Raw genomic sequence first — 16480 nt, forward strand, 5'->3', positions numbered from 1 at the left:
TGTACTTGTGAGGCTTCCTGAGTTTACCCACTCCGGCCTATGGGTTGTTTTCTCTGTGTGTGGGGTGGGGAGGGGGGGAGGGCCCAAGGCTGTACCTCGACCCCTTGGAGTACCCCTTAGGGGTTGCTGCTAGCAGAGTCTCTGTTTGATTTCTAGGTCTTCACCCAGTATCCTGACACTGACAGCCATTCGTCACCATGTTCTTGGAACAATTATTACTGACAAAATGATGGACGTCACAGTGACTATCAAGTGAGATGAGTGTCCGCTGTGGCCGGGGAGTGGGGGCTGCTCTAAGTGTGTACACCGGTGGTCTCCCTCTCTTACACTCTGGTGACACAGCGGGGTAAACACAGCAACTGCGTGAGGAGGGGCTTCCTGACAGCTGGGTCTTTGACTTAAATCTGTTTGAATTCTTTCTTTCTTTCTTTCTTTCTTTCTTTCTTTCTTTCTTTCTTTCTTTCTTTCTTTCTTTCTTTCTTTTTTTTTTTTTTGGCTAAGGGAAAAATCTTCTAGGGTTTGTTCACTGTAATTCAAGCGCTTTAGTGACAAAATTGCTTCATTTTTCTTTAGCTCTTTTCTTGAGGTTTTGAGTAGCGATGGCTCCTGTATAGGTTGGAGAAGGTCCTTGGGAGACAGGCTTTGCTGAGGGGATGTTCCATGCTGGTGAGGTGTATCTGACAGCACAGTTTTCTTTGGGCAGCATGGCTGTCTCACACAGATGAACTCTGAGGAACTCACCCCCTTCATCTGGTTGAGTTGGCTTTGTCTTCAGCCAGATCCCTGCCCATCTCTCATGGATGCTGAGGACACCACTCAAACACACATACATGTGCACATACACACCCACAGATATGTACATACAGACACACACACAGATAAACACATACATGTATACATGTTCCCCACACAGGTACCCGAACACACACAAACAAAGAGTAATGTTTATTTATTGGTACAAGGGATTGAACCCAGAACCCAGGACCTTACACATGCTAGGCAGACTCTACACCAAGCCACACCCACAGTCCTTAACTTTCATTTCAGTCAAGTTGTCCAAGCTGGCCTTGAACTTGCTGTGTGATCGATCCTTCTCTCTCAGCATCGTTCGTAGATAAAATGCCCAGCCTGTGACACCGCTCCCAGAACAATACCATTGAGAATTGTCAGGGTTGCAGCCCAGGGTTTCGTAGGCTGTAAATGACCCTGTGGTACTGAAGCAAACACATAACTATAAGTGTATGACTGTGACCGTGTTTGAGTCTGACCTTTGAGCCTGTGACAGGGAAGACTGGCAGCGTTTTGACAGCAGAGCTGGCTGGGTGGGAACAGGGTTGAGTGTGGGGAGGGTCCATTGCTGAGTCTCTGGGGTGCTGGCCCTTCGGGTGCCCTGGCTTCATCCTGCTTGCTAAGTGTTCACCATTGGTCACAGTGACTCCAGGGCACTGGTGTGTGCCTTCATTATTAACGTGTATAGCTTTGGGAGTGTGCTGGAGGTGTCTTCTGTCATTGGCTTGTGCTGACAGACAGTATGAGCTGTGTTTCTGGCTGGACATTACCCCTTGGACCCTTCTGGGGGACCCTGACCCTGCTAGGCTGTACCCCAGCTGCTGGTTCTTGTGTCAGTCGGCCTGCCCTGTAGTCTCCCTTTGTTCAGAAATGGCAGCTCCCGTCCTTTTCCTGCTCTTTGGTCATTGTCCTCTGCTTCCCCTGGTCTAGACGACTCAGCAAAGCTTTGCCTTTACAGTAAAAGTACGTTCAGGTCTCTTCCCAGTCCAGTACTTGACGGTCCACACCGTTCCCACTCACTGGTTTTGAGCCTCTGCAGCAGCCTCCCGTCCTTCTTCTCTGTCTTGGCTGTGCCTCATGACTCAGTGCTCTCTACACAGTGGCCAGAGTGATTCTGCTGCTGTGGAGGTCAGTCCTGCCTCCACTGAAAAGCCCAGACTCACCCAGAGCCCACACAGGACTTTGAAGGGTGTGTGACCCTGTTTCCCGTCTGGCCCCTTCTGACCTGTCTGCCCCGGGTTCTCTGATCTTGCCGTCTCTTGAACACACAGTGAATTTTTCCCCAGAGGACATCACCCCACCATGATCCACTTTCCTGAGGCCTCTCCACCCGCACCCTAGGCCACTCTCCCACTCTTTGCCACTGTCACCGTTCTAGAATGATCTTGACCAAGCATCATGGCACTCTGCTCACTGTGCCCACAACGGCCGCTTTTCTTCTTACCTGGTGTCTGCTGTGCCTTTTCTGTTACCACCCTCGCCTGCCTATGCCTGCCTGCCTGCCTGCCTCCCTCCCTTTCTTTTTGTTTCTGATACAGGGTTTCTCTGCATAGCCCTGGCTGTCCTTGAGCTTGATCTGTGCATTAGACTGGTCTCAAACTCAGAGATCCGCCTGCCTCTGCCTCGCTAGGATTAAAGGTGTGCTCCACCATTGCCTAGCTCCCTGCTTCTTCAGATTCGTAAAAGGTGGTGTGAAAGGGCAGAGGACCGGGTCATGCGTCCAGGCACCATGTGCAGGCTGGTGGCTTTCCATCAAGTTGCAGGGTCTTCTATTCTGGCCTTCTGCTAGCGTCTGCTGCTGTGTTGCAGCTGATGTTCCATCTTTATTTATTTTATAGTTTGTATGTGCAGACACGTATGTGCAGGTGCACACATGTATGTGCAGGTGCACACACGTATGTGCAGGTGCATGTGTGTAGAGGTCAGCAGCCAGTCTCAGGTGTTGTTCCTCAGGAACCATGTTCTTTGTCTGAGCCAGGGCCTCTTACTGGCCTGGAGCATGCCGCTCAGGTTAGGCCGTCTGATGGGGAGCCCCAGGGGTCTGCCTGTCTCTGCCTCCCCAGCACCGGGATTCTAAGCATGCTGCCACATAACTGGCTTTGATGACTATGTGGGTTTGGGGACTCAGATCCTCATGTTTACATGTTAAGCAAGTACATTCCCATCCTAGTTTTTATTTTTTGCTAAATAATTTGTGACTATTATATTTTTATTTTAGTTTATGTGGGGTGTTTTGGGTGCATGTATGTCTGTACTATGTATATGCAGAGGCCAGAAGAGGTCCTGGAATCAAACCTAGGTTCTCTGGAAGAGCAACCAGCTGTTGAGCCATCTCTCCAGCTCCCTAATCTGTGTTTCTAGAACAAAAGATTGTGCCACTGTGATGTTGTTGTAAGGTGTCTGGCTTTTGCCCATGACTCCCCAGTTGTGGAAATGTCAAGTTCCCATCTAATGCAGGATGTGCACCGCATCCCATAGCCTACCTGTGTCTCCTCCAGGTCTTCTATCGACAGCGAGCCAGCCTTGGTCTTGGGACCTCTGAAGTCTGCACAGGAGCTGCGGAGGGAACAGCAGCTGGCAGAGATCGAGACTCGCAGGCAGGAGAGGGAGAAGAATGGCAAAGAAGAGGGCGAAGAAGGCAGGGCCCGGCCTCCTGGGCAAGAGATGGTGGATGAGTTACAGGGCCCCTTCTCCTACGACTTCTCCTACTGGGCCCGGTAAGCGCTTGGGCCGTGTTCTGTCTTCCGGGGACAGAGCCAACCAGCCACGCTGAACTCTTCTCACTCCTTCAGGTCTGGAGAGAAAATCACTGTTACACCCTCGTCCAAAGAGCTCCTCTTTTACCCCCCATCCATGGAAGCCACTGTCAGTGGAGGTATGTGTCCACTCCATGAGCGGGTATTGTGCCTTTGTTTCTCTATTTGTGTGTGTTTAAATGGGTGTTGTGTTATATTTGTGCAGCCATGTCTGCAAGCCACCCAAAAGTCTCTTTGGTGTCATTAGTAGATGTATGTATGTATGTATGTATAGATGGATGCATGGATGTATGGATGCATGGATGGATGATAGATGGATGGATGATGGATGGATGGATGGATGACAAAGCCAGCTTAGTCAGTCAACAGGGTCTCAAGAGAGGGAGTGAGGATTGAAAAGAAAAGTACAATTAGTCAACATTATAACCTGACTCCAGCCAGTACTGAGGCTGAAGCAGGCTTATTTTTTCCCAACCAGCTTTTATACCATTTTAGGTACTTGCAGGCAATAGGGTCAGTTCTTAGATCAAAGACAAAGTAATCAAACAAGGAAATAAACAAAGCCCCCTGGTCACTGTTTCTAGGGGCTAATCAGGATGACCAAGATAAGAGGAGTGTGACACATTCCTAGGCTGAGTTCTCCTTGAGCTTTATGTTAACCCAGGTGTGAATATTCTTATCTGAGCCCAGTGACAGGTACTTGCCAAATTTCTGTAAGTGGCACCAAGAGCTTTCCACAGATGGATGGATGGATGGATGGATGGATGGATGGATGGACGTGTGCATGGATGGATGAATAGTCTAAGTAGAGATAGCTTCTGTGACTATAGGTGTAGTGGTGTGCAGCGAGAATTTTGGAGTTTTCGTTTCTTTAAACACACACACACACACACACACACACACACACACACACAGAGAGAGAGAGAGAGAGAGAGAGAGAGAGAGAGAATATAAGAATATGTTTTTATTTTAATCCCAGGTGTGGGATGTGGGCTGTTTCAGAGAGTCCACAGCAGCTATGAATTGCCTCATGTTCTAATAGAGCTGTGTTTTTGCCAGCTGCAGATAGTTTTGTGATTGTGTGACATTTGGAATTCTGGCGACTTCTCTGGGGATATATAAACACTAGGGCCCCTAGAAGTGGGCTGGTCATGGTTTGTTAAATAGTTAGGTGAAAAGCAGAAACAAGAAGAAGAAAGGAGATATCCTGAAGATGAAGGACAAGCTTGCCCTTAACCAGCAGGGAATAGTCTAATGATACTGTTGCCCGGGTTTATTCAGGGATCTCTTTCCTTTCCTCTCTGTCCTTTTTCTCTTTTATCTTGTTTTAGGAGGTTGAAAGGGTGGAAGAAACAAGAACCCACAAAGTAGTCAGAGACAGTTACAGTGGTGTTTTTTGGAGGACCAGTCTTCCCTTGATTTTATTGATCCAGAAGGCAGAGGAAGAGTCACTACCAGTTGCCAAACTTGCTTGAGTTTTTTGGGTCTTCTGATGGTTTGGGTCTTCCTGTTCCCAGGTGTGGAGGGAAGGCCTTCTTCAGGAACAGGTTATCACAGCGATTTGCCTGGGGAACATTTTATGGCATCTTTAGAGTTGAGTATGTTGGAAGAGTGAGTTTCTGCTGTTTCTTCCTCTCCCCTCACCGTCTTCACACCAGGTCTGAGTTGGACCAGCACCTCTTGAGAAGATTTTAGGTGGCTTGCTCTGTCTCCAACTTACTCTGTGGAGACAGGGTCTCTCACTGAACCTGGAGGTAGACTGGCAGCCAGCAACCCCAGCCATGCTCTTGCCTTCATCCCCCAGTGCCAAGGCTACAGGCACATGGCTAAACTTGGCTCCCTTACATGTGTATTGGGCTTCAAGCTCAGGTCCTGATCCTTGCAGACCAGCACGGTCTCTCCAGCCCGAGTTCCTCCTCAGTCATCTCAGGTCTGGGCTCTCTTTGCTCAGAGAACTCCAGTTGAATGCCTACTTCCCTCTTGTTTCCTTCCTTCTTAGAAAGCTGTCCAGGGAAGTTAATTGAGATCCATGGGAAGGCGGGCTTGTTCCTGGAAGGCCAGATTCACCCAGAGCTGGAGGGAGTCGAGATTGTCATCAGCGAGAAGGGAGCAAGTTCACCCTTGATCACTGTCTTCACTGATGACAAAGGTGCCTACAGGTACGTCCCCAAAGAGAAACCACTTGGCTGGCTGCAGGAAACCTCCTGAGGCAGGTCAGACTTCCTGGGGAGGGCTGGGCTTCCATTGAAGCTGAAAACAGCCATTTGTAGGGTTTGACTCTCTTTCCTGCAGTGTTGGTCCCCTACACAGTGACCTGGAGTATACTGTGACCTCACAGAAGGAGGGCTACGTGCTGACTGCTGTGGAAGGAACTGTGGGAGACTTCAAGGCTTATGCCTTGGCTGGTGTGAGCTTCGAGGTAATGTGCTTCCAGGGCCACTTCACTGAGGGCAACGTACACGATCATAAAACACACAGGAAGTAGACAGTTTCATACATGGTCAAACACCATACAGTATAGTCAAAGAGCATAGTCCTTCACGCCGGCACCTCCTCTTTCTGTCAGCGACTTTCCATCTTCCAGAACATTTATTATATAAGTGGAATTGTGCACCGTGTGCTGGCCTGGCTTCCTTTACTGGGGTAAGCTGTGGAGAGAGATCAACTTTCCCGTGGTTGTGCATGTTGGCTGTCTTCCCCCGACTTTGGAAGCAGGGCGTCTAGCCCAGATTAGCCTCTAACCCTCTATCTCTCTGTGCAGTCTAGAACGTATCCTTGAACTCCCAATCCTCCTTTCTCTCTGTACCAAACTCTGAGAAGACGACAGGCTCAGTATATGCAGATGTCCACCCTCAGTCTATGCAGCCCTGGGGATGGAGCCCAGGGCATCCGTCGTGTGTGCTGGGCAGGCACTCAAGCAAGCTCCCTCCCTCCCTAGGACCTAGGCTGCCCTTCCCATGGTGGTGCCAAGTGTCTCTTTTGTCCCTCATTCTCTGTGTGGGGTGTGGGGTGACATGGGCTGGGCAGGAGTTGAGTGTGACTCTGTAGCGCACTTCCCATGCAGCTGGAGGCGTCACTGCCGAGTGTGTGTGTGTGTGTGTGTGTGTGTATGTGTGTGTGTGTGTTAGACCGGATGCGGACATGGAAGAACCGTGTGCACCATAGATGTTGTCTGTGGTTTATAAGACACCCCTAGATCACTGAGAACACAGCCATTCGTGGAAGCGATTCAATGGCTAGGAAGATGGAAGACACACTCTGATTCTACAGCTACTGAGCTAGTGCCAGGGAGATTACCACATAGATGCTGTTTGGGGGGTGGACTTGTACAAGTCCAAATTCTTTATTTGTGGCGTGAGCCTATTTGGCCTTGCAAAGGTAATTTATGGTACTGTTGTGGCAAAATGCCTAACCTAGTACAAGCAATGAAGGAAGACAGGATTGCTTTAGGTTCATTGTTTGAGGGTCCACGTCCGTGTTGGTGGGAAGCATGGTAGCAGCTGTAACGGGCAGGGCACAGCTGGCCTGCTGGCTATGGATTGCTGACCTCAGTTCTAGAATGTTCTGATTGATTACCTTCTTCCAGATTAAAGCTGAAGACGACCAGCCACTCCCTGGGGTTCTCTTATCCCTCAGTGGTGGCGTGTTTCGGTCCAACCTCCTGACCCAAGACAACGGCATTCTGACTTTCTCAAACCTGGTAAGGCCCTGGTGGGGACACAGCACAGGTCACTGGATGTGTGGCTGGACAGTGTAAGAACAGTTGGCCATGTAACGGGCTCTGGAGATCCACCTGTTATAGCATGGCTCTTACTCAGGACTCGGCTGCTTCTGACCAGTGCTTTCTTTACAGCAAGGCAGTGTAACTAACTGCCTGGCCACAGCCACTCCTCTCTCAGGCAGCCTTTTGTTTTCCACAGATTGTGTGTGTGTGTGTGTGTGTGTGTGTGTGTGTGTAGGAGAGTATGACAGTGACTGGCTTACTTGTGTTTCTTTGGCAAAGTCCACTCCATGTGTGAAGGTCGTGATGTACCGATGTACCGAGTTTTCATCCGAGGTGGCGTTCAAGGCCACCGCCAGTGGGGTTCATTAGTGCAGGAACATGCGTTGACAGCTGGTCACTCCTGAGAGTCGGGCTGCACATAGAAGGGCACAGGCTTTGCATGCCCAGCCTCTGTGCACCCCTGCCACTTGTTTGCTGAATCCTTTCCAGTTGTTTATGCTGGTTCTGAGTCTTCCTAAAGTTGAGGCGTGGCTTCTGTTCTGCTGATGTGCTAAAGGTGGTAACAACTCCCTGTTCACAACATGTAGGAACCACCATTTCTGTGTGTCTGGGAGGCTCTGCTGCCCTGTCATCTGATTGTAGCTCACGGTGACTTTAAGCCATCTGAAGTGTGGCAGCCACCTCAGTTGTGCCTGTCTCTTGGCAGAGTCCTGGACAGTACTACTTTAAACCCATGATGAAGGAGTTCCGCTTTGAGCCATCCTCACAGATGATAGAAGTGCAGGAGGGGCAGAACCTGAGGATCACCATCACTGGCTTTCGAACTGCCTACAGGTGCGTGCCCTCCCCCAGGCTGCAGGCGTGTGCCCTCCCCCAGGCTGCAGGTGTGTGCCCTCCCCCAGGCTGCAGGTGTGTGCCCTCCCCCAGGCTGCAGGTGTGTGCCCTCCCCAGGCTGCAGGTGTGTGCCCTCCCTCAGGCTGCAGGTGGGGGAGAAATGCCCGCCAGGGTTACACATTGACTAAATTTGGGGAGGACTTTGAGGTAAGGTAGAGGTCAGAAAGGTGGCTCTTTCTTGCGATGTGTAGGTGACTACTACCCTCCTCCCACTGTCCCCCCCACTTTCCTGCCCTCTTTCCAGTATGTCACCTGCTGTCCACTCACCAGCATACTCTCTGAAAACTTGTCTAAGGCAGCCTAGTGCCTTACTTAAAAAAAATTGTTTGAAAAATGTTTGAAATGTGATTATGTTTTTAAGAGGAGGAAACATCATAATGAGCAGAACTTGCAGATGTTGGAAGAGAGTTGATAGCGGAAAGTTAGCTTTCTGACTGGATATAATGGTGCACACTGTTAATCCAAGGCACAGGCAGGGAGGGTTGTGAGTTCTAGGCCAAGCCTGATTTACATAGTGAGTTCCAGGACCTCCAGGGCTACACAGAGAGATCCTGTTTGAAAAAAATCTGGAGCTGGAGAGATGGCTCAGTGGTTAGGAGCACAGACTGTTCTTCCAGAGGTCCTGAGTTCAATTCCCAGCAACGACATGGGAACCATCTGTAATGAGATTCGATGCCCTCTTCTGGTGTGTCTGAAGAGAGTGACTGTGAAGTCATATGAATAAAGTAAATAATAAAATAAATATTAAAAAAAAAGAAAAGAAAAAAATCTAAATTAAATGGAACCAAAACAACAACAAACCCCCCACCAAATAGATAGATAGACAGACAGAGAGACAGACAGACAGCCTTTCTATTCTTGCCTCCTCGACCCCCAGGTTCCCTTCCAGGATGTGTCCAGAATTTCCATTTCTTCAGAGTACTCTCAGGGACAGCTGAGTGATAGCCACGAACCCTGTGCATATGAGCAGACATACAAACAGGCATGCTTACATGGGTTTATAAAAGCACTTTGGATGAAGGATAATCAGCTCAGGCATAGAAAAGGGGATCATTTCAACAGATTATGTGGAATGAAAATCCTTGTGAGTTGTTTACATTATCCAGTGCATCACAGTTTCAGATCAGCAGCGGTAGAAGCATCCTTATGATAAGAGCAGATTTGCCCTGGAACCGTGGGTCCACAAGTGTCCTGTGCATCAGAGGCCCCAAGGTGATATATTCCATTTCTCCTCTTGTCACCCCAGCTGCTACGGCACTGTGTCGTCTTTAAATGGAGAGCCAGAGCAGGGTGTCGCGGTGGAGGCTGTGGGGCAGAAAGACTGCAGCATCTATGGAGAAGACACGGTGACAGACGAGGAAGGGAAGTTCCGGTTACGTGGGCTGCTGGTGAGGCTGTGTGATTTCTCGGGTGTTTCCTTCTTGCTGTCAGTGGTGTCCTTGTGGGATAGCCTGGGCCAACAGGCTGGAGGGAGAGACTCTGGAATCCCTGTGCCTGTATTTTGGCCGACAGGGTGTGTGTTTAGTCTTGTTCTGTGGGAAAATATAAGGCCCCTAAAGGGGGATTAGCATAGCTTTGCCCAGGGCTGAAATCTCTTGAACCAGCAGGCCTTCACAGTTCAAATCACGCTCAGCGCCACCATGTTCCATATCCCTACTAGGATAGCCCATTTGGCCCCACTTAAAGCATTCCACTGCTTTCCAAATCCACAGTCCCCAAATCCACATCCTTCCAAACAAACACTTGGTCAAGTCTATCGCAGCAATACCCTGGTCCCTGGTACCAACTTCTGTCTTAGGGTTTTACTACTGTGAAGAGACACCATGACCAAGGCAAGTCTTATAAAGGACAACATTTAATTGGGTCTGGCTTTCAGGTTCAGAGGTTTAGTCCATTTTCATCATGGCAGGAGCATGGCTGTGTCCAGAAAGACATGACGCTGGAAGAGCTGAGAGTTCTATATCTTGTTCTGAGGGCAAACAGGAGAAGATTGACTCCCAGGCAGCTAGGAGGAAGGTCTCAAAGCCCACCCCCACAGTGACACACTTCTTCCAACAAGGCCACACCTCCTAGTGCTACACCCTGGGCCAAGCATCTTCAAACCACCACAGCTGGAGATGCCTTCTTAGATAAGAATCTCAGATCCACTTTCGTGATTCCTGGCTGCCTTTGCTCGTCTCACTCAGCTGACCAGGGTGCCTGTGGAGACATCTCTGACAAGGCATGGCTGCTTCATGGCCGAAGTCAAGTTGAAGAGGAAAGGGTTTATTTCACGTCACTGCGCATCATCAAAGACAGACAGGGCAAGAATTCAAACAGGGCAGGAGCTTATGCAGAGGCCATGGAGGGGGGCTGCTGACGGGCTTGCTTTCCCCTGACTGGCTCAGCCTGCTCTCTTATAGAACCCAGGACTACCAGTCCAGGGATGGCCCCACCCACAGTGGGTGGAGTTCTCCCACATCAATCACTAATTAAGAAAATGTCCTATAGACTCACCTACAGGCAAGTCTGATAAAGTCATTTTCTCTTCTAAAATGACTCTAGCTTGTGTTGGCTGGCATAGCTGGCCAGTATAGCTGCCAGAGGCTATAGGCAAATCCTTGGCACAGCTAGCCAAGGGTTGAAAAGGTTCCTCGAAAGTGTGGCCTGCAGGCCTTAGCCCTGGGCAAGTGGCAGTGGCCATATTCCCAGAGTTAATAGTCCCATATCCTCTCTTGAGTCTCTTACCCTCAAGGAGCAAATAACTATTTAACTGGAATGTTCAGGCCTAATTGGACATGTGTCTAATTGTGGCCTCACCTTTTAACTGCCTTCACAGTGTTTTATTTATTTTTAATGTTTTATTCTTTGAGAAATTTACACACCATATTTTGATATTCTTTCCCCTCTTCAACTCCTCCCAGATTCTCTCCACCTTCTTACTTGCCCACCTTTGTTCTTTTTCTCTCTTCAAACAAACAAATAGAAACAAAGACAAAGCTGAGGTAAAGTGAGGGATTTAGTGTGTGTTGGCCAACTTCTCCCGAGCAGAGGGCCTGCCCTAGAGTGGTTGATGGTATTCGGTGTCACTTAATTGAAGAAAACAGATTTGTCTCTATCCCAGTGGCTTGGGTATGGGTGGGTCTCTGTGCCTACTTCTCCATGCTGAGCTTTTTGTCTGGCTTAAGCTGAAGGCCTGTGTGCGCTGCCATACTCTCTCATGAGTTCATGTGTGTATCTGCACTGTTGTCTATAGAAAACAATTTCCTTGCCATCATCTCCTGCCCCTGGCTCTTACAGCCTTTCTGCACAGGCCCTTGGGCAGTAAGGTGAAGAGTGTGATAACAGACACCCCACTAGGGCTGAGCCCCCCAAGTCTCTTACTCTCTGCATGCTGTCCACCTGCGGATTTCTATGCCACTGTATTGCTATGTTCATTTGGCATCACAATAGTGGTAGCAGTAGGCTTTCCTGCAGGCCCACGGCCTGTCTACGCTTACATTCTTAGCAGCTGTAGCAGTGTCAGGGATGGGCTCAGTCCTGTGGAGCAGGCCCTGAATCCAAAACTAAAGAACACTCCTGGACATCAGAGCCACCACCTCACTAATGGGCACACGGTACACACAGGTCGTGCCTGCAGCCTGCAGGCTGTGCACTTAGGTGAGACTTGTAAGTACTTTTCCCTCTGGTGTTGCACCTGGCACCTTCCAGCTCTAATAATGCTAGCCAGTGGGGTTGGTGCTTCCAGGCGAGTGCCAAGGTTTCTCTATGTTCTGTGACATAAGTGTGCAATCTTAGCAGTAGGCACTGCCGTCAGCCACTGGGACCATGGTGTAATGTTTGGAGGTCTAGGGCTCATCTTTGGCACAATGTTTTTATTTTTCTAAGTAAAAGATTTATTGTCCTTGTAAAGATTTCATGTCTCCTTTGTAGAACTCAAGTAACATGTGAAAAGGAACATGACTCTAAAAGGGAGAGTGGCCTATGGAGCCTTTGCTCTGCCCATGGCATAGGGCAATGCTCAGAGCTGTGTAGCAGCATGAGACCAGAGCTCTGCTATCCAGTCTGTGCTGGCTGAAAAAAATCACTGCTCACCCTGGGCTGCTCTGCTCCTGGAGGCGCATAGACACCTGGGACCTTAACCCAGTGCTTCAGAGCGTGGCCTTACAGCTGTGCTGTTGGCGGCCGGGGGTTGGTACCAGAGCTGTTTCAATAGTAATTTTTTTGTTTGTTTGTTTTTCGAGACAGGGTTTCTCTGTGTAGTCCTGGCTGTCCTGGAACTCACTCTGTAGACCAGGCTGGCCTCGAACTCAGAAATCCGCCTGCCTCTGCCTCCCGAGTGCTGGGTCTAAAGGCTTGTACCACAACTGCCCGGCTCTATAGTACTTTTAGTGAACATAATAATAATCCTGTAAATTTGAGTAATAAAACAAAGACATAAATAAGGACATTTAAGTCTTTTTTTAAGTCTTTTTTTTTTTTAAAGAAAAGCAGCCTCAAATCCTATCCACTGTAAGGACCATCATTGTGATTGCAGTTGTAACTGGACTGTACAGGTCAAGGAGGGGGTGAGCAGAGGCCGGAAGAGTCTACAAGAATGAGGGAAACGCTCGTAATCAGGAAGCGAGCCCCATTTAACCTGTGGAATGAGAATGTGCTTCAGTAGAAAGGATTATTAGCACCGGCGGCATCTTGTCACCAGGGCACTTCTAAAGGGGTCTCATTGGACAGTGGACAGTGCAGATTGGGAAATGGGGGGATATAGATGTCCTGTGTGGTGACCACTTGTAGCAAAGTCACTCTCAGGTCACGTGTGACAGACTTTATAGAGAAGTAACAACGGGTGTCTTCGTAGCCAGGGTGCATGTACCACGTGCAGCTGAAGGCAGAAGGCAATGACCACATCGAGCGGGCGCTGCCCCACCACCGGGTGATTGAGGTAAGTAGGCATCACTCCTGCCACGTAGGGCTGTGGCTTCCGGTTAGTGCTCTCGGGGTGGCTTGTAAGTCCTAACTTGGTATCCTTGCAAGTGCTCTCTGGGGTAGGGTTGTAAGTCCTAACTTGGCATCCTTGTGAATGGTGTCTGAAGAGGGGCTTTTTCTTGGTGTGGTCTTTTTGTGTACATGGGTGGTGGTGTGTATGTGTGTGGGTGTGTGTACACCTGTGAAGATGTGTGTGGAAGCCACAGGATGATGCCAGGCATCATCTTACTTACTGAGGTACGGTCCCTTGCAGAACCTGGAACTCACAGATTCAGCTAGCTCGGCAGCCAGCTTGCCCCGGGGAGCCCTTGTCTACACTTCCCTAGTGCTGGCGTTATAGGCTGCCCACTGTGCCCACCCTTGTCTACACTTCCTGAGTGCTGGTGTTAATAGGCTGCCCACTGTGCCCACCTGCCTTTTACATGGGCTCTGGGGATCTGAACTTTACTCTTGACACTTGTGTAGCAAGTGTTTTATCCACTAAGCCATCTCCACAACCCTTAAGAGAGGTTCTTTTTCAAAAACTAATTATTTAGCTGGGCCATAGTAGTGCATGTTTTGAACTCCAGCACTTGGGAGGCAGAGGTAGGTGGATCTCTGAGTTCAAAGCCAGCCTGGTCTACAAAACTAGTTCCAGAACAGCCAGGGCTACCCAGATTAAACCCTGCCTTGAAAGACAAAAATCCAATTATTTAATATTTTTATTTATTCTTTGAGAATTTCACACATATATACAATGTATTTTAATCATACCTACCCCTCGCCTCCCTTTTTCTAATTCCCTCCGAATCTTTCTCAACATCCCTCCTACATTCATGTCTTTTTATTTTGGTAACCCACTGATTCAGTGCTGTCTGTACACAAATGGGTGTGGCCATCCACTGGCGTGTGGGCTGCCTGCCAGAGGCCACACCCCCAAAGGAAAATGACTCCTCCTCCCCCAGGAGCTGTCTACTACCAGTAGCTCCTGAGCTAGGCCTTGCCCCCCCCCATCTGTGCAATGGCTTTGAATGGCTTGTCATGTTGGGGTAACTGCAGCCTCTGTGAGTTCGTGAGGGCACTGGCCATCCGGAAGGTGGCTTTCACAGCTCCCCTCTCACCGTCTTACCTTCTTTCTAGTGTCCCCGAGTCCTCGAGGTGGTGGCTTGATGCATTGTCCCATTTAGACATGAGCACTCACGGTCACTGTTCTCAGCAGTGCAGTGTGTCTCTGCACTGACCATTGTCCACTGCAAAATTAAGCTGAGTAGCACAAACCTGTGGGTTTCTAAACATACGATGTGGAACAACAGTGAGTTCCACTCTAGGGCCGGGAAGCCTCTCACCTATAGGCTTTTGGCCCATGCCATTCACAGGAAGTGGCTCGGACACCATTAAAGTGGTGTTCTTTCCAGTTGCCTGGAGGGTTTCAGGGCGCAGAACTACCTGCCAAGGCCCGAAGAGTGGGGGCCTTGGAGCAGAGTGGGGGGCCCTGTGGGACTTGCTGATCTAGAGCTGAATTGCTGGCCTCTGCCACTTTAAACCACTGGGCTGCTGCTCACACCAGAGGCCTTTCCTGATTTTTCTCTCTGTGCTCGGGCCAGGCTCTCAGGCAACAGTGTAGACTGCAGTCAAACAGGTCTGAAAGAGCAGTGAGCCCTCTGGTGTGCCCGCGGTGGGTGGGCACAGACAGCCAGGGCTCTGCCTTGCTGGAGCTGCCAGACGAGCTTTTAAAATGTCGGCAGGCAGTGAAAACTTAGAAAGCAAATTCCCTCATGTACCACTGTGTCTGCGAGCTGTTAGCCCCGCTGCTGCTGTGTGCACCTGGGACAGACCCATTTGGAAGCAGCCCCCGCACTCTACTCAATGTGCGCCTCTCTCTTAGGTTGGGAACAATGACGTGGACGACGTAAACATCATAGTTTTCCGGCAGATCAACCAGTTTGACCTGAGTGGAAACGTAATCACTTCCTCTGAGTATCTGTCTACCTTGTGGGTAAGAAAAAGTCCTGAAAAAGACCCAGAGTCCATGGGAGCGATGGCTGTCCTAGCTGGCTCTGGCTTTAGTGTGCTACGACGGAAGCTGGCCAGACAGCTACCTGCCGCAGGTCATACCTGGCTTGGGAGCTGAGTATCAGGTGATGGGGGAGAGTCTGGATTGGGGTGTCAAAGTTGTCAGCCCTCAGCCTGGCAGCCTGCAGTAGAGCAACATGAAGGCTCAGCGCCGTGGAACGCCCACGGGAGGGTGCAGTGTACCCTGTGCACTTCATTCTCCTAGTCTGGGTGCTGAGCATGGCCTGAGCCAGGCAGGATGGCTGCCAGGGCCACACATCTCGCTTCCCTATCTCTCTCTTCTCTCCTTTAAAACTTGAACCTTGGACCTCAACCTTTCTCCCAGCTCTGACCAATTCCATGGAAGATGTAGAGCTTTTATAAAAAGACTTGTGACCTCTGGGAGAGGTTAATGGTTTGTCCCCAGGGTCTGGGCAGTACGCTTAGAACACAGTGAAAGGTTAGCCCGGTGAGGATGTGCTTGGCTTCTGCCTTGCTCTCAGGACACTTGGTTGGGACCTGGATGACATCTGTGTCAGGTGGGTAGATAGTGTCAGAGTGCCGTGAAGGTGAGCGTGGACTGAGTAGCCACACTCCTATTTTGAGGGGAGGGTGCAGAGGTGAGGATGGTACTGCGACCTGGTTTCGCCTGGTTGGTGCTGGGCTAGAGTTTTGGTTCAGGGTTCAAATCACTTGAATTCTCTAGAAAAGCTAGAAATCAGAGTCAGCTAAAATCACCTCCTTTTCCATGTAGCCAGTAAATTAAATTAAGATTTACTCGCAAAGCTGTATGTGACCAAAGAGCACAGACATGGTCTGGCCCTCATACCTGTGCCATGCCATACCTGTTGGTCTGTGGCTCTCTCCTGCATCCGGGTGCACGGGAGAGAGGGTGGCCTCTATTCCTGCAGATCAATGCAGAACTGGAGTTTGTAGGAAGCACTGCAGATCCAAAGGCCATTGCACCCATGTGTAGTTCAGGTCCCAGTGAGCCAGGTCACATGGGTGACGCTGCCTCTGGATGAGACTATGTGACCCCAGGTGTGTTTAGCTCTCTGGAGCTCAGTGGAGGCATGGTGTGCTGTCCTTAGGACAGGTGACATCATTGAGAAAGTGCTCGCTGCACGCATGACACATGGAGGCTGTTCTTTTCCTTCTTTGCCACCAAGGCATTACTGACTGTTGGCCTTGCTCACCCTCGAGCCGTGGGGATGAGGACCTGCATCCTGAGACCTGCCGGGAGGGGAACGGCTGCTTTCTCATGAGCCACACCGCCCCATGAGCAATGAAGTCACCTCAGTATCTTAAGCTGCGCCTTTTTCTT

The 16480-nt window shown here is 49.8% G+C and overlaps 1 protein-coding gene across 2 annotated transcripts in view; it reads left to right on the forward strand.

Annotated features, from left to right (window-relative positions):
* LOC110297359 (nodal modulator 1) overlaps positions 1 to 16480 on the forward strand; it is a 51446-nt gene that overhangs the window by 30293 nt on the left and 4673 nt on the right. For both annotated transcript variants that reach the window (XM_021166113.1, XM_021166114.1), the window contains exons 18-27: positions 157 to 252; positions 3288 to 3506; positions 3582 to 3664; positions 5545 to 5704; positions 5838 to 5964; positions 7132 to 7245; positions 7976 to 8103; positions 9410 to 9551; positions 12998 to 13081; positions 14990 to 15100. In XM_021166113.1, the coding sequence (XP_021021772.1) occupies positions 157 to 252; positions 3288 to 3506; positions 3582 to 3664; positions 5545 to 5704; positions 5838 to 5964; positions 7132 to 7245; positions 7976 to 8103; positions 9410 to 9551; positions 12998 to 13081; positions 14990 to 15100 (1264 nt within the window). The remainder of the gene's footprint in view (positions 1 to 156; positions 253 to 3287; positions 3507 to 3581; positions 3665 to 5544; positions 5705 to 5837; positions 5965 to 7131; positions 7246 to 7975; positions 8104 to 9409; positions 9552 to 12997; positions 13082 to 14989; positions 15101 to 16480) is intronic.

The sequence above is a fragment of the Mus caroli genome, chromosome 7 (assembly GCF_900094665.2).
Source record: "Mus caroli chromosome 7, CAROLI_EIJ_v1.1, whole genome shotgun sequence".
NCBI classification, from domain to species: domain Eukaryota; kingdom Metazoa; phylum Chordata; class Mammalia; order Rodentia; family Muridae; genus Mus; species Mus caroli.